General features: G+C 34.6%; 4 protein-coding genes and 1 pseudogene across 11 annotated transcripts; 1 reads left to right on the top strand and 4 right to left on the bottom strand.

Moving 5' to 3' along the window:
- Nucleotides 1–2565: 2565 nt before the first annotated feature.
- LOC104734653 (pentatricopeptide repeat-containing protein At5g62370) lies at nt 2566–4444 on the bottom strand. Of its 4 annotated transcripts, XM_010454298.3 has the most exons (3): nt 3742–4444; nt 3286–3371; nt 2566–2956 (listed from the first exon to the last, which is right to left on the bottom strand). In XM_010454298.3, exons 1-3 carry the CDS (start codon nt 4442–4444, stop codon nt 2702–2704), a joined length of 1044 nt encoding a protein of 347 aa, XP_010452600.3. In that variant the 3' UTR covers nt 2566–2701. The 4 variants fall into 4 exon arrangements, with proteins under 4 accessions (XP_010452600.3, XP_010452578.3, XP_010452586.3 ...); XM_010454276.3 differs by having other exon boundaries at nt 3286–4444; XM_010454284.3 differs by having other exon boundaries at nt 2566–2933; nt 3286–4444.
- Nucleotides 4445–4517: 73 nt separating this feature from the next.
- On the bottom strand, nt 4518–7971 carry LOC104734680 (xylose isomerase). Of its 2 annotated transcripts, none has more exons than XR_015583755.1 (13): nt 7574–7842; nt 7356–7460; nt 7131–7205; nt 6896–7025; nt 6715–6806; nt 6428–6481; nt 5925–6210; nt 5613–5846; nt 5454–5524; nt 5309–5349; nt 5115–5218; nt 4877–5023; nt 4518–4777 (listed from the first exon to the last, which is right to left on the bottom strand). XR_015583755.1 is itself a non-coding variant. In XM_010454310.3 (13 exons), exons 1-13 carry the CDS (start codon nt 7631–7633, stop codon nt 4742–4744), a joined length of 1434 nt encoding a protein of 477 aa, XP_010452612.2. In that variant the 5' UTR covers nt 7634–7971; the 3' UTR covers nt 4518–4741. The 2 variants fall into 2 exon arrangements, 1 of the variants encoding a protein (XP_010452612.2); XM_010454310.3 differs by having other exon boundaries at nt 4877–5026; nt 5119–5218; nt 7574–7971.
- Nucleotides 7972–10654: 2683 nt separating this feature from the next.
- Nucleotides 10655–14640, bottom strand: LOC104756218 (small ribosomal subunit protein uS11x-like; annotated as a pseudogene). The gene is made up of 5 exons (XR_015569276.1): nt 14569–14640; nt 11654–11772; nt 11502–11547; nt 11033–11118; nt 10655–10949 (listed from the first exon to the last, which is right to left on the bottom strand). The product of XR_015569276.1 is annotated as a small ribosomal subunit protein uS11x-like (transcript).
- Nucleotides 14641–15036: 396 nt separating this feature from the next.
- On the bottom strand, nt 15037–16059 carry LOC104756209 (uncharacterized). Its single transcript, XM_087490377.1, has one exon. The coding sequence runs from the start codon at nt 15868–15870 to the stop codon at nt 15187–15189; it is 684 nt and encodes a 227-aa protein (XP_087346503.1). The 5' UTR covers nt 15871–16059; the 3' UTR covers nt 15037–15186.
- A 786-nt stretch (nt 16060–16845) lies between these two features.
- On the top strand, nt 16846–19618 carry LOC104734644 (CBL-interacting serine/threonine-protein kinase 21). 3 transcript variants are annotated; one of them, XM_010454263.3, is made up of 10 exons: nt 16846–17485; nt 17567–17743; nt 17854–17925; nt 18024–18077; nt 18167–18382; nt 18478–18567; nt 18658–18768; nt 18868–18987; nt 19102–19236; nt 19342–19618. In XM_010454263.3, exons 1-10 carry the CDS (start codon nt 17255–17257, stop codon nt 19384–19386), a joined length of 1251 nt encoding a protein of 416 aa, XP_010452565.1. In that variant the 5' UTR covers nt 16846–17254; the 3' UTR covers nt 19387–19618. The 3 variants fall into 3 exon arrangements, with proteins under 3 accessions (XP_010452565.1, XP_087346500.1, XP_087346499.1); XM_087490374.1 differs by having other exon boundaries at nt 16927–17485; nt 17854–17881; XM_087490373.1 differs by lacking the exon at nt 17854–17925 and having other exon boundaries at nt 16967–17485.
- Nucleotides 19619–21528: the final 1910 nt, after the last annotated feature.

Below are 21528 nucleotides of genomic sequence, written 5' to 3'. Positions count from 1 at the left end.
ACAAAACTAAGTAATTCTTTGGAACTAGTAATGTTAACGACTAACGTGTTGTAAATGTTATGTAAATCAGAAACGTTTTCTATACATCCATGATAATGCCATTTTCAAAATGTATAAAATAAACAGTGTATATCCCAAAGGAAAAATGATGCCCTGTTTCTCTAGAATAATTAATTGTATGTACGTAAGTCTTAACAAATTAGTATCAGTTTCAAGAGATATGACAATATGATGAGCATGCCACGTGATATGAGACAGTGAACTGCCGAAATGGATCGACGAAGAACGTATATTGATGTCTTTTTCAATCTTCTTTTTTTATGCCCATTTTGCTATGAATGATTTGTTAGTTTCGAACTTTTGACTGTAACGTGGTCCGGCCAAAATAAATTTTATCCGCGGCGCGGTCCATACGCTCAATTATTATAAAAAGTAAAAGCGAATTCTATATAATCGTGGATGTAAAAACAAAAAAGGATCAAAGACATTTTGTGTAGGAACACTTTGAATGCAATTTTTCAATTGCGCATTAATAACATTTTTCATATATCTTTACGTATTAGTATATATATATGTCACGTCTTGACTCTTGACAAATACTATTCAATATTTTGATTATCCTACAATTGTAGGTGACCAACGATAACAAGGCTACAAGCTTAACATCTCCTAAAATATACGTTGACCTACAAGGCTATAAGCTTAATAGCTAGCTCCTAAAACAAATATATACTGTATAAGTATAACATAATTCAAAAAATATTATCGTCGCATTGGTGTAACAGACATGGATCACAAGACGTAGTTAGTTTACACTTATCATCTAGTTATTTTGTTAAGCCACGATCGAAATGCAGACAGCCAGACACTGTACATTGAACGTTGACCTAATCATTCACATCACGATCGATGCATTGTTTAAGACTTTAACTTGCTATTATGAGATAAACGAAGCAATAATTCTAAAAGGCAATACTTTCCCTCAAAGGAAAGTGAAGTTATCTGATCTTTGCCAGTCTAGCAAAAATCAAATACGTGTACGCATCCGCTGATTTGGGGTAACACGTGTGATACTTAGAGGGTCGTGGTATTAGACTATTATTAGTATAGTTATCAAAATGATAATTGTTCCGAAAACGCATTAACGAGTAATATATTCATTTTCAAATTTCAACTAATTTATTTTATTCTTATTAAACTATGTCGTCCTCCATCGTATTGGCGTCAGCGATAAAATATTAACAAGATATATAGATCATGACCAAAATGAAATGTGAAAATCTAAAGTAGTAAAATAACATTTGAATGGTTTTGACGGATACTCAGTATAACTCTAGACGCTTCGTTTATGTATTTCCTATTGGAGAATTATTAACATCTTTATAGTTTAATATGGTTTACTTTCTATTAATGTTGATTTTGGTCATAATGTAGGGTTCGAATGTGATAATGGATAACAAGAAAAGGTAGAAAAAGTAAATTAATATATAATGAAATAAATAGGAGATTGCTGAGAGCTTTGCCGTCAAAGCAAAATGTATAAATATTTTAGTCACATGACGAAAATGAAAAGATACATCAAGTTGTATACATCAAGTTGTACGCTGTGTTAGGTGAGCGTGAGAGTGTATGAACGCTGCTGAAAATGACAGAATGTAATATCATATTCATATTCACTATTATTAGGTGGAAACCTATAAATAACATTCATTTCGTTTCTTAATTAACAAGTATCTTTATGTTATTTGTCATTATGTTAATACTAAGATTCTTACATAATTTTTCTAAATTATTATTGAAAAACTTGAACTATAAATTTTATAATTAAAAACACTTTTTATGAAACAAACAATAACTAAGTAATGGTAACTATTGTTTTCTAGAAAATGAAGAAGCTATGCAAAAACTTCACTGCTATGAGCCTATGAATATGTCTTTTTTTCTTTTTTCTTTTTGTGCAAACTGCTATGAATATGTCTGTATCATTTATACATGAGATGGACATATACACATAGGTATCCCTGCTTTAAATCCCTTTCAAATGATATGCTATTTCACTATTTACCAAACGTATTAGTCTAAAACACAGTCACTTAAAATGAAAACATAGTAAAAGTTATAGGATATATAAATTATTATCACTTATCAGTATCATTATTTATCTATCAATTAAGCAATTGTCATAAGATGTATCAGCTTTTCACGAGACTTACTACTTTCGGCCTCAATTAGACAAAAGAAAAGACTTACTACTTTTTGCCGACCTTTCTTCATATATATAATAAATTAATAAATTAATTCGTCAATAACAAATAAGGAAATTTTCTAGAAACATCGAACCCATAATAATACATGTGACGACAAAAAAGACTCGATTATTGTAAGCAATTAACAAAGTTATCACAACAATTTCATAGCAACCCATTACAGATATCAAGTAAGATAATACTCTCTACACGTTTCTATATATTTTTCCAAATTTTTTTTTGGGGTCAAACTGATGATTTTCATTAAAACTTAAGGAGAGCATCATTAGTGGAGAACCTCTCCTAAGTTACTCTCAAATTAATTAATCATATAATTAATATTAATATAAGTAAAGCAATCCTAAGAATATTTTTACAAAATCATTCATTTACTAGAGAACCCAAAGAAGATTGCTCAATCTCTTAAATAATAATTTGGATGTTATCGTGGGAATCTAAACAAACACAAAGAATGGCATATCCTTAACTTTGGATGCTTCTTCTTCGTGACTAATCTCTCCTCTTTCTTCCCTGGTAAAAACCAATCCTTCCCTGATCATCCATAGGGGGGCGCGTACCAAGTTTGGAACTTTGTCAGGGTTTAACCGAACTGCTGTAGCACAAAACGGACAAATAACCACAGTGACATCTCCTCTGTTTCCTTTTGGACAATCGTGTTTCATATAGCTACGATGATCCAGACAAAGCACCTGCAAAAAAGAGTTTCAAAAAGCCAGATAATATTATTCCTCTACAAGACCAACAAAGAACAATCAATGCCAATTTCAATTGAGTTCTGAACAAAAACTTCACATAGGATCCCTAGAATTGAATGGTACAACTTTCCTCAAAAGTACAAGTTTCAACAAACTTAAAGCTTTAGCAACCCACCTATAAACATACCATTCAAGGTTGCATTGTTACTGACTCAATCATGATTATAGCAATTGAATACTTGTACTTGCAAATTCAACTACTTCAGAGTTAAGAGAACCAAATGCCAAATAGTATAAGAGAGAGAGAGAGAGAGAGAGCTTACGCCGTAGTCTCTTGGCCACCTCCTTGAGTACCAGTACTCACAACTTCCTCCTGTGAGGACTAGCAAAAGCTTCAGCAATTCTTCTTCTACAAAACCCGTAAAAGAGAGACTTATATAGATTAATAGGTAGAGGCATTCTCGTCATCTCACACAGAGTATCTAACATCCCAACTGCTTCATCCAAGTGTCCATGATCGCACAACCCCTTAAACAATCTCTTACAACACCAAAGCCATAAACCACTGCCTCCCTTTTTCACTTGTTCAAAGCAATGAAACCCCACGAGAAATCGATCTTGATTACAAAGCTCATCAATTACTAAACTAGAAGCATCTCTACTAGGAACATAACCAGAAGCTATACTGCTATCTAAATGAGCTCTAGCTTCATCGAACCTCCTTAGCTTAACTAGACAAAACACCATTGAATCTAAAACCGACGAATCAGGAACCATACCATTTCCAATCACACGTTCGTTGTAGAAAGTTTCAGCCAATCCAGGCTGACCCATCTCCGTCAGCTTCCTTATCAATGCGCCGCAGCAACACGGATCGAGTTCTATTCCATTGTTGCCCGCGAAATCAACAACTAAAGCCGCCTCTGAAATAGAAGAAGAACCATCGATAACACGGCTAATCACTTCCCGAGCAGAGTTTGCAAGACCTCTCCCACCAAGTTTGACTATCAAAGACAAACATCGAGACCGGTGGTCACCGGAAACGGCGGAGACGGCGGCTACTGAAGTGGAGGGAGATGGTTCAGAGGGAAGAGCACAAGAAGTAGCTTTTCTGGATTTCACTAAACGATAACATAAAGCCTTGGCCTTTAACATCAACCTGGAACTGCTGAATTGGATTCTGCTGAAGTGAATCACTATGAGTTTTAGGGATTCCGTCGAGAGAGAAGATAGCAAAAGAAAGAAAAGAAAATGGCAATTTTTTTTTTTTTTTAAATTGAACCGACAACTAACCAAAACATGCCACGTATCGTTGCTTATGCCGTTGCTCAATTCCTTCCTGGGTAACGTTTCTCCGCTTAATGGACTGAATATTGGGTTTTTTAATTTTTTTTTGACCCCAAAAATAAGAGTAACTGGGAGAGAATCCTCCAGTAAAGATGGTCTTAGGAGAAAGTACACCCAATATGAAGGAAGATACATAAAAACACAGCAACAAAAGACTGGAACTGACCAGGCTTTGGTTTTTCTCACATAAACCTTAATCGAATTCAAGTAAGGCCTTAAAACAGTTGTTCTTATTCAATTGGAACTAAGAGTGTGAGAAAGCATAGTACACAGTACGTCAACTGAAACAACCTCTCTAATCATTCTTATTTTTCATTTTTGGTTTTCAGACCTCTCAAAGATTAGGAGAGAACTAAGAAAGTAAGAAGACGATCCTTTTAATAAACATAGAAAGCCTTCTTTAGTCTCTTCTTCTTCTTCTTCTTCTTCTTCCTACATAGCTGACTGGAAGATCATCTCAGCAAGTTCCTGTGGTTTTTGTTGCAAAAGATCTCGTTATGAGTTTTGTGTGTGTGTTAACGAAACAAAACCAGAATATTATGTTTTGTTGTAGTAAGAAACGTGTACCTGTTTAGCAGAAGAAACCTTCGGTTCTCCGAACTCTTTAGCCTTCTTCTCAAGATACTCGAAATCAGCTTTCCCTTCTTCTATTTGCTTCCCAAGCTCAGAGTCCCAACTTGCATATCTCTTGCGTACCAATTCGTTTAGACTTCCCTCCTTTATACCAATCACACACATCAAGTTAATCGATGAAGCAACACTCTTTGAAACTTTATAAGAAACTTATCTATACAAGTCTCTTCACTAACCTCCAAGATTTTCACTGCGTTTCTCAGTCCACGAGCCATTGTATCCATTCCACTAATATGAGCAATGAACAAGTCTTCAACATCTGTACTCTCTCTTCGCCTGTTTAATCAAACAAGTATTATAAGCTTCTTTCTCGGTTTAAGTTTGTATGAAACAGCAAAAACTTTGGGAATCAAGAAACGCTCTTACAGTTTGGCGTCGAAGTTGAAGCCTCCAGGTGCAATCCCACCCTATTTCATATTGAGACCACACATGAACAACATAAGCTATTATGACCGTCCATTCAAAAACTACAATGAAATTCCCCAAAATAGCGAGTTTTTATATAACATACATTTTTGATGACACTCATCATAACCATGGTTGCTTCTCCAACATCTGTAAGAAACTGATCTGTATCCCATCCTGTTGAGACAAGGTGAAAACATTGTTCAATCATCCAAATCCAGATAAGAGACAATAATATTCAAAAGAGCTGAAATTTGAAATTTACCAGTTTGAGCATCGCCAGTGTTTGCATCAATGTTCCCAAGTAAACCATTGAGTCTTGCAGTTTCAAGCTCATGATGACAGGTGTGACCAGAAAGCGTGGCATGGTTACACTCAATGTTGAGTTTGAACTCATTAACAAGACCGTATTTCCTTAGGAAGTTGGCAGCAGTTGCAGCATCCCAGTCATACTGGTGCTTGGTGGGTTCTTGAGGCTTGGGCTCGATTAAAAGCGTACCTGATGAAAAATAAGATTATATTGCAATAAGTCACATACGACTGATGAAAGAACAAGAAGAAGTAGAAGAAGACTAACCTTTGAATCCAATCTTCTTCTTGTAAGCAACAGCAGCTTCAAAGAACCTGGCTAGATGATCAAGCTCTTTTCCCATGTCAGTGTTCAAGAGCGTCTGATAACCTTCACGGCCACCCCAGAAAACGTAGTTTTCACCGCCCAAGTAATGTGTCACCTCCATTGCCTTCTTCACTTGAGCAGCAGCGTAAGCATATACTCCAACCTCAGAGCTGGTTGCTCCTCCGTGCATGTAACGAGGATGCAAGAAAAGCTGAGCTGTACCCCACAATGGCCGGATCTTGCTTCCCTGCATTTGGAGAGGAAGACAAACCTTTTTCTTAGCACAGCAAACTAAGGTATTGTAGCAAGAAGATAGTGTTTTATGAATTATAAGAGTTCCAATTGTATCTTCCAAAATCTATAATGGCATACATGAGCCTGGGACCAAGGTTATATAACTACTAAAGGTATCTTCCAAAATCTAATGCGTAACAAGAAGTGGAATGTTAACCAAATGAATTCACCTTTTGGAGTTCTTTGGCGAGTTCGATAACTTCATCCAAGTTTTTGTTAGATTCCTGCAGATCAATGAGTATAAATAGGTTACAGAACAAGTCAACATTAGGCCAACAAGAGCAAAACAAAGTAATCAATTAAGTACCAAAAGAAACAGCAAGCTGCAAAAGAATTACAAGGTCCAAGGACCAAATATTATACGGTCTTTAACACAAAGCAATAAATCCAACTGTGGTTTCAATCACACAATGTAATGCAAATATAGTATAAGTGAACCAGAAGCTGGAGTTATTACCTCAAGTGTACTGCCATCAGGTGCAATGTCTCTGTCATGGAAACACCACCAATCAACTCCAAGTTTCTTCAAGAACTCAAAGTTAGCTCTCACTGCATTACACAAAAACCCACAAAGTCACTCACAGCAACTCCCAATTAAAGAGAAACAACATTAACAAAAAACACAATTCTTGACTTACTTCTTCTCTTAGCCATAGAGACAGAGTTAGTACCATCTTCCCAAGGCCAATACTTAGTCGCCGCACCAAATGGATCACCTCCAGTACCACGGAATGTATGCCAAAACGCAACACTGAACCTAAACCAATCCTGTTCACATATTCAAGAGAACAAACAAACAAACAAACAAACAAACATCATTAAAAAAACACATCTCATCCATTTCGTCAAAATCCATAAGAACACAAAATTTACCTTCATCTTCTTCCCAAGAATCTCTTCTTCAGCGTTATACCACCTGTAAGCAAGTGGGTTCTTAGTCGAAGGTCCCTGAAATTAAAAAAAAAATCATAAAACAATCAATTCATTATTCATCTACACATGCAAACACATCCACACTAAAAAAATTTCCAAATCGAATCAATAGTTTTTTACAGATAAATCTCACAACTTTAGTGAGTGTATGATTGCGTAAGTTACCTCATACTTAATATTAGGGATTTCAGGAAAGAAGTCTCCTTGCCAATCATCAGAATCACTACACTTCCCATCCAAATCCGCAGGACAAGTTGGTGGATCAGCACTCTTCACACACACACACACAACAATAAAGATCAAAACTTTAATATCAGATTACGTTCCAATGATCGTAAGAAAATAAAAAGAATCAAGCTTTTTGATTATGAATCAAGTCTTACCACTAGAAACGACGCTCCGATTAAGCAGAGAAGGAGCATAAAAAACTCAACTTTCTTCATAGTTTCTATCAAAACTTAAACGATGATTTAGAAAACCCAAAAAACCCAGTTTCTTACAATACAAATCGAAATCACACGATCGCAGGTGAGAAGAAACTAAAAAACTAAAAAAAACCCAGCTTTAGAACTTGGATAAAATCGCAAAGATATATAGTGAGTGACGATGACTAATAAGATTAAGGAACTAGTCAGACAGATAATGATGTGACGTAAGCACTGGTTTGGTTTGGTTTGTTTGTTTGTTTGTTTTGTTATTACGATTTTACCCCTTAGCATAAACACAAAATCGACGGTTGTTGTGATATTATCGGTGAGTTAAAAGCAAATCGTCCGTTCATTCTTTTATCCGGAAACAACGTTATAGCGTATATCACGTTTCTGACTCAGCCATGATCCTATTTTCTATATTTAGGACCAAAACTATAGATAAGTGTTAACACTTTTGTGAGCTATATGAAGACAAATATAATTTTTGTGTCCAAATTAAATATTATTTTGTTGAGTTTTCTATTATTAGTTCCACAAATGAAAAATTTACGAATACTGTTATCTAATGTACAACTCAGTACAAGGATCTTAACCTAAGAATGATCTCATCTCTCTCACCCGTGAAAATGAGTAATATAAATATAGTAACACATATCACTGTGTCCGTGAAGCAACAACTGAGCACATTAAATGCAATATTGAAAGCTGGCAAAAAAGATAAATACATTTAGATTTAATTGCATTAGTGGGTGGAAACTAAAAAAAAAGGACCGTTCAAATTTGGGCTCATTGAAGCCTTTTTACATCAGAAGTTGCTCTCTGTATTTTTTTTATTATCAAATCAGGTGCTATGTCTTTGTCATGAAAACACCACCAATCAACTCCAAGTTTCTTCAAGAACTCAAAAGTTAGAACACAAAAACCCACAAAGTCACTCATAGTAACTCCAATATATAGAGAAACGAGTAATTATGATGGTGTACACTTTTAATGGCTATCTCTCACTACTTGCTTACATCTCTCTACATTGTGTTTCTCTCTCACGCTCCTCTTTGTGGTTCCCTTAGATGTTTAACTTAACAAGAGTTAACATCCCTGTTTACCTTGTTTACTTGAGCATGTTGTTCTCATTTCAACAATCTCCACCTGAGAACAAGATGGTCAAACTACACAGCCTGCCGATTAAAAGAGTACCTTCTTGAGTCAAATGCAGAAACTGAATCTACTTTGCTTCATAACCTGAAACCCTTTTGATTTGAACCTTGCAGACAATCTCATTAGCTCGTTAATAACCACTTAAAACCTGAGATTACCTTTACAACAACCTGTTTCAACAAACCAGAACTTGAACATAACCTTGTCCAATCCTTCTGTTCAAATACAGACCCATCACCCGCAGATTTCAAACACTACAGGTAACCTTTAAACTAGTCTCATATCAACAACTCCTTGTGATAACCCTGAGACAAACGTGTACAGCTACCTCCGCATCAAATCACATTAACATCTCTGTTAAGTTAAAAGTTGTAGGAGGGTTTAATTTCTTCAATCAGTCTTTGCTTCATAACTGATGCATATATAACACAAGCCACCTTTAAAAATTACTCTTGGTGTCAAGAAATTATGATGGTGTGCAAAATTCTGTTTTGTTTCAGTTTAGTGTTCAGATTTGAGAAAAATTGCAGTAAAGCTTCAGAGAGAGTTAAACGCAACATAAAGTTCTTTCATCATACAACATTAACACAAGCAACTTATACAGAGAATAGACTAAACTATTCTCTAATTAACAACTACTCAACAACTCCCACTAGTCTTACATGACTCTTCAGGCATAGACTACTTTTACAAGCAAATATAAAAGCAACTTAACCACTCCAACAACCTCATTAGACTAAAGAAACTAAACATGACTAGTATTCTGATTTCTTTAGTTTAGTTTGAGAACCAAAATGACATCAATCAACAAATGTTCAGTTTCTCCTATAAGATATGCATAAACAAAAACGATTAACCGATTAACAAGTCTTTTTTTTTTGTAGATGAAGGTGACTATAACAAAATTTAACAGATGCATCATTAGCATAACTCAATGTTGTAGTAAGAACTAAAAAGACAATTAAGGGATTAGACAAACAAAAAAAATCGGAATATCCTAATGCTGATTCTGTTGATCACATTGATAATTCGTCACACGGAACCTCTGATTCAGATAGAATACCTCCTCCCATCATGTTCCCGCTTCCTCTCTGATCAAAACAAGCCTCTGCCTCGTGGAGCTCTTAGGGTGGCTGCGGGTGGTTGGGATTTGATCTCTTACAAGTTTCGGTTACTTAGAAAGAAAGTTATAAGATATGCACTGAACAAACAATGTTACTGTTAAGGATTTTGCAGAAGAAGGCGACTATAACAAAATATAACAGATGCAATCAAACTAGCATACATAACCCAATGTGGTAGTAAGAACTAAAGAAGACAACAACCTTAATTAAAAAAAATCGAGGGTTTACGCAAACTATAAAAAGCTTAACTAATTTTGAATATGATGATCACTCTCGTTTCCTTTGGATTTCTCTGCATCCTTCTCCTTCTCCTTTCCAGCTTCCAACTCGTTAAACGCCTTCCCAATGGCTGCAGCTTCAGCAGGCAGAATGGTAATAGGCTCAGAGACGGAGGTCCGAACGGCCTCAGTGTTCTGTCCGATCTCATCTAGTCCGTGCTCCTCGAAGATGGCATAGCCTGAAGAAGATTCGTAGAGAAGATACCGATACATCGCCTTTTTTGGAGGAGAAGAAACGAAACTAGGGTTTAATACGATTTGTTGATTATTGGGAGATGGTGAATCCACATCGACCGAGATCGACGGTCGAGATGACAAACCCAAAAATATGTAAATTATGAAGATCGAGAAGAATCTAGAAAATATAGTTTAGGAATATTTACATTTATCTAAATATATTATTTACTTTTATATTATGTTAGTTTAGGAAATCTTTTGTGTATATAAAAGAGTTTTGGGTGTTCTTAGAGTATAAATATTGTGAAAATAATGTAAGATCATAAGATTTAATAATATAATAATCAATTTTTATTGTACATTTGATACATGAATATTGAAGTTACATAAAGAGCTAAAACTAGGAAATTTGTTTTGTATCATAAGCTACAAAACAATTTGTAGATGAAGATTGATAATTTTACCAATGTGACCAATTTTCATGCCAGAACGGGCAAGGGCTCTTAGAGCAGACTGAGCACCAGGACCGGGGGTCTTGGTCTTGTTACCACCAGTGGCACGAAGCTTCACATGTATGGCAGTAATTCCGAGTTCCTGTGTTGCAAAAATATATTTAACAAACTGCTTACACATTTACAAAAAGGCTTAGCTTGGTAATGCATTTTATTGGCTTGTACCTTGCATCGCTGAGCGACATCTTGTGCAGCAAGCATAGCTGCATAAGGTGAGGACTCGTCCCTGTCGGCTTTCACCTTCATTCCACCTATAGGATTCAAAATTAAAACACCAACATTAGCAGCCAATTGTGTATTCAAGAACAATGCAATTTTCCCCACAGATAAAAATACGGATTCCTCAAAAGAACAAATACTGGGACTGCAACTGACAGCAAAGAGATATGACCATAATACCAGAAACTACCGTATCTAACTTGGTTATATTAGCGGAGCCACTTGTGCAGTCATAAACAAAACAATTTGTAAAAAGGGCAGAGCTTAAATAAACTCATTTCACTCACAATGGACTACAAAGGTTCATAACAATAAATATACACAACAGCATCTTAGTTAACAAAAGGATCATCTCAGTATGTTCTTAAAACTACCAAAGGATTCAGGAGGAGGGAGAGTTGCAATAGATGATTACCAGTGATGCGAACAAGTGTTTCCCGTCCAGACAAATCAGTCACGTGCTACAATTGCAGATATACAAAACTCTCAGCAACATATATATATGGAGATTTTGGTTTTGCTCAGAGAATTAAAAAAAAAGGACACAGAAGAAGCAAAGCCACTAACAATGAAAGTGTCGTTGACAGAAGCAAAATGTGAACAACTCCGAAGACATATTCTCCTTCACGAACAGTTGGTCCTAGTGTCACATTCTCCACCTTTGGCTCTTTTGTCTTTCTCTTCGACTACAATATTCCCACACACACACACACAACAAATTAGCATTATTATACTCTCAAATCGATAATTCAATACAAGATCCAAAATCAAATCAGCAGATGATGATGTACAAAGTTTTTAAATCAAATCACCATCCATCGATGAAAAGAATCCAGATCAACGATAATCCAGAAAAAAAAAAACAATTCGCCATCCGAAGGAGACGAGTCACGATTACCTGAACCAGAGCCGCCGTTGAGATCCGCCGTCGGTGGTGATGAGTAACGGTTCGAACAGTCGGAGATCACCAAAAATTAAATCATTCTCCTCCATTTGCAACTGAATTTTGGGACAAATTTCTATCATTTCACTAGGAGTTTGTCACGATATCGAACAAAATGAGAAATGAAAAGTTTTCTCCGTTGCAAAAAAAAATATTGTTTCCAATGAGACAATGCCACGTCACACAAGAACAAACCCAAAAACTGATCTAGAATAAGAACTATAAACCAGTTCTAAGTCCACTATTACAAAATGGAACTTTCTCTCTCTTAGCTCTCTCAATCTTTTAGAGAGAGAAAGTTCTTGTGTGATCTTATCTTCCGGCGATGGCTTTCTTAGTCATGGTGGGTGGATTTTGGCTCCGGCATGCGTTGGCTTTCTATGCAACGATGTCCGGCTTTTGACTCCAGCATGCGTTGGCTTTCTATGCAACCATGTCCGGCTTTTGGTTTTCCGATGGTGGCTGGCTTTCTCTAGCAGCGGCGGTTCTTGCTAGCTTTGTTCCCAGAATTGTTTCGGCTTTAGTTTTTACTTTTTGATCTCGTTCGATTCTAATTTGCTTTGGGTTTGCTTTGCTTGAATTTGATTTCTCTTTTTCATTCCTTTGATCTAGATTTGTAATTCTTCAATCCTCCTTTCTTCTAAAGAGTTAATTTGATCTTTGAGCTTATTGAGGTTTTTTCATTTTAAAGATCAAATTTTTAGATGCGGATTGAAGTTTCATTTGGTGTCTTTGGTGTGATTTTGATGAAATCAGAGCAATTGTTTGTCTTTCTCACTGTCGAAGCTTGATGAATCGTTTGGGTTGGTTTGATTTTTTGTGTTTCTTTTGTTTGCTTAATAAAGTCATGCTCGATGGATTAATCCTAGCAAAAGTTCCTTGAAGATTAAAAGCTTGATTGAAGATGAAGATTAAGAAAATTTGCATCAAGTGGAGTCATATTCTCATCAAAGCTCAATTGGAATCTCGCCTTTATTTCTCTGGGCGACGCTTGAGATCTATAGCAACTTCCCGGCGAATCTGGCCGGAGTTAAAGCTTTCCGGCGTAACAATAATCCGCCGGTGTTCGAGACTCTCTCTTCTTCGACTTCACACGTGTCATCCAAATCGTTTCCTTCTTGTCACGTGTACTCTGTGCTGTATTTGGCTTTTCCTTCAGTCTAGGGTTTTCTTATTTGGGCTTTTAGTTTTTAGGCTTTTAGACTTTGAACTTTCGTTTGTAAGTTATTTAGGCTTGTCAAAGTTGGCTTTTCTAATAAAAAACAACACATTTGTGAAAAAAAAAAAAAAGTCCACTATTACAATATTTTCTTTTTAAAAAGGCCTTAGAACACCCTCGTAGTTGGGCGGATAAAGATGGCCTAAAAGAACATAAGTTTTAACATTTTAATAATATTAATTCTTGCTAAACACCTTTGTGTTCTTAATCTCATCAATCTATCATTGATGGCGCTGCTTTGAACAAATTTAATGGCCCTGGCCCATTTAACGGTATCTTAGTTGAACTAACTTCATTCAAGTTTTTGTTAGATTCCTAAATAGCTTACAGAACAAGTCAACATTAGGCCAACAAGAGCAAAAGAAAGTAATCAATTAAGTACCAAAAGAAACAGCAAGCTGTACAAGAATTATTACAAGGTCCAAGGACCAAATATCATATACGGTCTTTAACACAAAGCAATAAAGCCGATGTTAGTGGGGGATCTTAATGCTGTTCAAGGCCTTTTCCAGGAGATGATTTCTCATGGTGTGTCCCCTGATGTCGTAACTTGTGGCAGTTTGCTGGATGGTTTCTGCAATGATAGGAAACTAGATAAGGCATTGGAACTGTTTGTTTGAGGTTATGCAGGCGAGTAAGATGGATCTTGATACTGTTAACACAGGAACAAAAAAAATTAAATCTAAATAAGTAATATGATGTTTTGTAATGATGAACTCGATTCTTCGTTGAAGATATTTATGTATTCCATAATATCTATGGTTCTGCTGTTGCAACAAATGCTTTATGAAACCGGAAGAGAAGGGCTAATCCAACAAATCACACTAGGTAAAGGTTATAGAGAATTCTATTTTCTGATGACATTTTGAACTCTCTGGAGAACTGAGTGTAGTCAATAGAGCCAATGATCATCTGTATACACAAATCTCATATCAAATCTATTATCACAATTTCACAGCTAGTGTACATGTAGTCTTGTATTTTTGTTGTGTATTGGTGAAAACCTATCTGTAGACATGGATGATAGAGTTCTGTTCTGTGGTTATTTGATTTGAGAAACATATTATTGAAGTTGATGTGCTCATATAGTCAATATCTGTCTTTGGTTTTTGACTCAGTTCTGTTATTGATGTGCTCATATCTGCAGTTTCAATCGCACAATGTAATGCAAATATATAGTAAGTGAACCAGAAGCTGCAGTTATTACCTCAACAGGTGCTATGTCTCCGTCATGGAAACACCACCAAACAAATCAAAGTTTCTTCAAGAACTCAAAGTCAGCTCTCACTGCGTTACACAAAAACCCACAAAGTCACTCACAGTGAGAGCTGTACAAACTTCAAAGGCAAATTTCTTGCATAATTTATCTAATATTGTTGTTTCTTCTATCATTCCTCTGTTTTCTTTCAGTTTAGTGTTCAGATTTGAGAAAAATTGCAGTAAAGCTTCAGAGGGAGTTAACACAACATAAATTTCTTTCATTGTTTTCTTACACGACCATACAACATTACACAAGCAACTTATACAGAGAATAGACTAAAAACTATTCTCTAATTAACAACTACTCAACAGCTCCCACTAGTCTTACATGACTCTTAAGGCATAGGCTAATTTTAAAAGCAACTCAAGTTTTCTGATTCCGCTAAAGAAACTGAACATGTCTAGTTTTCTGATTTCTTTAGTTTAGTTTGAGAACAAAAATGGCATCAATCAACAAATGTTCAGCTTCTCCAGTTCTCCTATAAGATATGCATAAACAAACGTTGAACAAAAGTTTTACTACAATGATTAACCAATTAACTAGTCTTTTTTTTTTTTTGCAGAAGAAGGTGACTATAACAGATCCATCATTAGCATAACTCAATGTTGTAGTAAGAACTAAGAAGACAACCTTAAACAAAATTAAGGGTTTAGACAAACAAAAAAAATCGGAATATCCTAATTCTGATTCTGATGATCACTCTCGTTTCCCTTGGATCCCTCTGCATCCTTCTCCTTCTTCTTTCCAGCTTCCAACTCACTAAACGCCTTCCCAATGGCTGCAGCTTCAGCAGGCAGAACGGTAATAGGCTCAGCATCGTCTTGTTGCAGCCCGCTTAACGTCCTCTCAATGACTGCAGCATCACCAGCGAGAATAGCCTCCCTTTCAGCGTTCAACAACGCGCTCAACATCTTAGCCATATCTCTAGCTTCAAGAGCAAGAATGGGCTCATAGTAAACAGGGTTATCATTCTTACAAGCCTTGAACATGAGTCTCGCCTCTTTACATTTACTTCTTTCGTCTTCATCATTCTTCTGTGCTTCCTTCCAACATCTCTCCAGTTCTATGAACGCATCCTTGCACTCACCTCCCTTTATGTAACTGCACAACACACACTCTCCCTCTTCCTCTTCCTCTTCCTCTTCCCCTTCCTCTGTTACATTCAAATCTTCAATTAGGGTTTTTGATTCTTCCTCCCCACCTCCTTGTTCCTCTTCAACTAGGGTTTTAGTTTGCTCCCCATCTGTCTGAATCTGACCTTCAGTTAGAGTTCTTGAATCTTTCTCCCCATCTCTCTGATACGTCGACGGCGGATGATCCTCGGTTTTAACTTCCGCGGCCACAGAATTGACACCTCCCATAGATGAAAGGTTTAGACTTTTAGCTACTGAATTTTCTTGCTCACGTCAACTCTGGTGATGCCTTTACTCTTTATTTTCTCCTCTAAGTATATGACAGATGTTTGACATTTAAAAGAAAAAAAAAGAATATATCACAGATAAAAAATCTCAATATGGCACTAATCTCCTCTTTTCCTATATTCAGTGTATTGGTCATGGATTTGATTCCCTTTTTAGGGTTATTTATTTCTTGTTGATAAGGCAATGTTGACTCCACTTTTGGTAAGAAAGACAACTTAAATATAATCAACCATTTTTTGTGGTCTTTCAGCCCAACGCTTATAAAAAGGCCGATATAGTGGGCCGTTGTATTTTTATAAATAGGCCGATAGGACCATTGAAATTTTTGTGTGTTTTATGAAACCTACTAATATATATATTTCTTGTTAAAAAAAGAAGTAATATTTATTTATTTTAAAAAATATGTAGAAAAATCGAAAAAATAAATATCTTGAAGCTCAGATCTTACAAATCATTGGAAGAGTAAAATATCTTGAGGATTTGTACTTTTTTTTTACTTACAAATGTTTATTTTCGAAATGAATAGAGCCAAAGTAAAATCCCCACTTGGCACTTTATACAAAATATCCTCACAAAAAAATGGAAAAAAGTTAAAAACCGACAAAAACTTTTCTAAAAAAAATGGCGTGTTTGGGATGATAGTTTTGTTTTGAACGGTAAGGATTAAAACACTTTTGGTGACTCAAAAAAAAGAAGAAGATAAAAACACTAAAAAAAAGATATTTTATGGGCAATATGTGAAAAATCGATGAAAAAATAATAATTTTAAAGGATATTGTCAAAAAAAAAAAAAATGAAAAGATATCTTTTAGCCAGTGAAAGAAACAATTATCCTAAATTTTTTGTTTTTTTTTCATTTTCTAAATTTAAGGTGGAATGAATAAAAGCAATAATGCCAACCCAATCCACGTAACTAACCAACTAGAGAAATGTGAAATGTATCCACACAAAAATCGTTGTTTATATGCACTAAACTTATTAGTTGTTGAGAAGATTACGTACCTAAAAGAAGATTGATTGACACATTCTTAACCCCACGGGACTCACGAGCTACGAGTCACTCAAACACGAAACCAATCGGTCAAATACAGCACACACACCCAATCTTACTAATAATATCTTCTCTCTTTTTGATTGATCACTCCAACCGGTCTATATCATCTAAAAGTCAATTTCTTGATCCCCCAACAAGACAAGAGAATCAAATTCTTTAATTAGTTGAGTCCCCCCTGTAATAACCATTTTAACTCGACCCTTCAAAATTCCGTAAACCATCTTTCTTTCTTCTCTCTCTCTGACTCTGTTGTGGTGTCTGTCTGTGAGGATGGGTTTGTTTGGGACGAAGAAGATCGGTAAGTATGAGATAGGAAGAACAATCGGGGAAGGGAATTTTGCAAAAGTGAAACTTGGTTACGACACGACCAATGGTACTTACGTAGCTGTCAAAATCATAGACAAGGCTCTTGTTATTCAAAAAGGTTTAGAGTCTCAAGTCAAGCGAGAGATACGAACCATGAAGCTTCTTAATCATCCCAACATCGTACAGATACACGAGGTTTGTGTTATCTTCTTCTCTGTCTTCCTCAATTAATTCTTGTTCTTTGAATCTGAGTACAATTTTTTTTAAAAACTTCAGGTGATTGGAACCAAGACAAAGATCTGTATTGTAATGGAACACGTTGCAGGTGGTCAGCTTTCAGACAGACTTGATAGACAAAAGATGAAAGAATCGGATGCTAGAAAGCTTTTCCAACAGTTGATTGATGCTGTTGATTACTGTCATAACAGAGGAGTTTATCACAGAGATCTTAAGGTAACAAACCTTTTTTAACTTTGGGATTATAAACACTCTGTTTTCTCTGTTTTTCTCTAATTGATATTGTGGCTAGTAATCTGATTTTGGTTTTGCGTTATTTATTGCAGCCACAAAACTTGTTATTAGATTCAAAGGGTAATCTCAAAGTTTCTGACTTTGGATTAAGTGCAGTTCCTAAAGTAACACTTTCTAATTCTAATCATATAAAAAAACAAATATTTTGGGTTTTGAAACAATCAAATGCTTAATAACATTTTTGAATTTGTGTAATTAACAGTCAGGGGATATGCTCTCTACAGCTTGTGGCTCTCCATGTTATATAGCACCAGAGGTAACATTAACAATATAATTACTTCTCGTTATGTTTTCAAAATCTCTGTATGTATCTGCAGAAGCTGATTTTGTTAATGAATTAAACAGTTGATTATGAACAAAGGCTACTCAGGAGCAGCAGTAGATGTATGGTCTTGTGGAGTGATTCTATTTGAGTTGCTTGCTGGTTATCCACCGTTTGATGATCATACGCTTCCGATTTTGTATAAGAAGATACTCAGAGCAGACTACACGTTCCCACCTGGATTCACTGGAGAGCAGAAGAGGCTAATCTTTAACATTCTTGACCCAAATCCTCTAAGGGTATATTATAATAAGAAAGAATCTGCATGTTACACTTTTTTCATCATTGTCATTGTTTGAATCCCAAACTGAGTGATGAAAACATTTTGATGCAGCGTATAACATTAGCTGAGATAATCATTCAAGATTCTTGGTTCAAGATTGGTTATGCACCAGCTTATCATCAAGTCCTAGACTCAATCAAGGCAAGTTTGATTCACCAGCTAGATGTCTGAAAATGTTAATAGCTTTTTAGTCAAAAGTTGTATCGACTTATCTGAATTGGAATCTTGCAGGAAAATGTGGCGGAGATAAATGCAGCAACGGCGTCTTCAAATTTCATAAATGCTTTTCAGATAATAGCAATGTCTAGTGATCTAGATTTGTCAGGTCTCTTTGAAGAAAATGTAAGAGACTTTTAAAACTATTTTTTTTTGCCTGTATCTTTAAGCTCATTTAACAAAGAGAGTTAAAGATTGAAGCTTTCTTTATTGTTATGTCTTCAGGATGATAAGAGATATAAAACAAGAATTGGGTCCAAGAACACAGCACAAGAAACAATTAAGAAGATCGAAGCTGCGGCAACTGATGTTAGCTTATCAGTTGAAAGAATAAAGCACTTCAAGGTATATAAAGTATAAGTTAGTTATTGCAGATTCTTCTACAGATCATCATCAAGTCAAGTTAAAGATCTTACAAATGCATCTTTGTTTTTGTTGTTGTTGTTGTTCAATTACCAGGTTAAGATTCAGCCAAAAGAGATAAGATCAAGATCTTCTTATGACTTATTATCAGCAGAGGTGATAGAGGTGACTCCAACCAATTGTGTTATAGAAATATCAAAAGCTGCAGGCGAGTTAAGACTATACATGGAGGTAAACTGAGAAAAAGTTACTAAACTCATCCAAATTATATAGTAGAAAAAAATTACCTTTATAGAGTCATTTAATGATATGAGATTGGCTTTCGTAACTTGACAGTTTTGCCAGAGCTTATCGAGCTTACTTACAGCGGAAGTAAGCTAAGAGAGGCATAGAGATACTCAAGTAAAAATGAAGAACAGAGGAGGCAAAGAAAGCATATCTTTTCAGATTCGAGGTTGTTTTAGTGACAAGTAGTCCAAAGAATAATGGATGTTTTGGTCTTGGTGATCCAAAGGGTTTTAAAATGATGGAGTGTTTTGTAAGCAAATTGTTACATAACAAAGTCGATTAAAGAACAGATATATAAAGCGGAACAAGTTTATTTTCCACAAAACTCAGTAGATTGATAGACATGTGTGAGTGTTCGTTCGTTGACTTAGAAAATATGGACCAATATAGTTTATGGTTTCCACACTCTTCTTCATATCTTCGTTGCAATCACTCTCAAATACATGCATGAGCTTGGTTCATTGGTAACTCTCTCTCTCCCAAACTGGATTAACAAAAGATAAACCGATAAAACTGCTACCGTATCTAGCCAATGAATTACAAACGAAAATGATGAGAAGACGTGACGTGCACATGGAAATGTGCAGGGGTGTATTCAACTTGACATTTTAAATGATTTGTGTGAAACTTACAAATCCTATATTATTCAATCATGTATTTTAAAAAGTCTATTAAAATTCACTGTTATTGAATTGATGATTTAAAAATCTACTTTAAAATCCACTGTTATTCAAAATAGTTTGTGAATTTGGATTTTAATGATTTTTGAGATTCTGGAGGATTTATGTGAGATTTGTTTAGTTAAAAATAGAGAAATTCAAATCTCATGGTTTTATGTGGGATTTGAAAGAATTTTACAATAAATCATATCAACTTCCCTAAAATCTTTCAAAATTCCAAATTTTCTAAATCCTATCAAATCTTCCAAAATTATGGTTTCAATACACCCCCTAAGAAATTAGAAAAATTATTGAGTTCACCCTTAGAGAGGTGAACCTCTTTTATTCACCCCCTCTTAATTAACCAATCAAAATACAACAAAACGCCATATCATATCATATTTATAAAGTACAGTAAAACCTCTATAAATTAATACTTTATAAATTAATAAACACTATAAATTAATAAATTTTGCTAGTCCCAAGTCGGGACAGTGTAAAAAATAATAAAATTCGATAAGATAATAAAATAATATTTTTTTTGAAATCCTCATGTAAAATATGGTCCCAATAATATCATAAATTAATAATCATGTAAATATATATATGCTGATATAGTAAATTATGTTTCTCTTAAACCTCATATCTATAAAATAATTGTTTTGTTGTATCTTCAAACTATAATGATATAAAATATTCTATAACATTTCATAAAACAGCTAAAACTTTTTAAAGTTTTCACTTTCTAAATATGCATCATTACATTTTGATAGTTTGATAGACTATTAAAATATGATTATTGATATTCTTATTCATATATTTGAATATTTATGTCGTTTGTATAAGTGAATATGTCTATAATATTTGTAATTCATTGTCAATAATATTTTTTAATTATTTCAAATTCAATTCTAATACCATAAAATTTACAACATCCAAAATTTTAATCTTATTATGCAACAATTGTCTCAATTTAATTTTTTAAAAATTAAACAATTAAAAATATACCTATAAATTAATAATTATTAATTTACATTATAAAATAATAATTATTAATTTATAGATAAATTAATAAAATGTCTTGGTCCCAACATTATTAATTTATAGAGGTTTTACTGTAAATCAAAATTAAAATAAAAAGACAAAACTAATTAAGGAAACAAATTCTGTAGATTTTTTAATAAGGAAATTATGTCGGTTTGGTTTATAAAGGAATGATTAGAGTGTAGTTTTTACAATTAAACAAAATTATATGTCGATTTGAGTTTACAAAATAGTGATTAGGATTTAGATTTTACAATTAAACAAAATTATATGTCGGTTTGGGTTTATAAAATAGTGATTAGGGTTTAGATTTTATAATTAAACAAAATTATATGTTGGTTTGGGTTTACAAAAGAGTGGTTAGGGTTTAGATTTTATAATTAAACGAAATTATATGTCGGTTTGGATTTACAAAAGAATGGTTAGGGTTTAGAGTTTAGATTTTATAATTTATATGTCGGTTTGGGTTTACAAAAGAGTGGTTAGAGTTTAGGGTTTAGATTTTACAATCAAAAAAATTTATATGTCGGTT

The sequence above is a fragment of the Camelina sativa genome, chromosome 2, assembly GCF_030686135.1.
Source record: "Camelina sativa cultivar CO46 ecotype springtype chromosome 2, ASM3068613v1".
Classification (NCBI taxonomy): domain Eukaryota; kingdom Viridiplantae; phylum Streptophyta; class Magnoliopsida; order Brassicales; family Brassicaceae; genus Camelina; species Camelina sativa.
The sequence above is the reverse complement of the archived record's forward strand: the minus strand, read 5'-3'. Positions and strand labels throughout refer to the sequence as shown.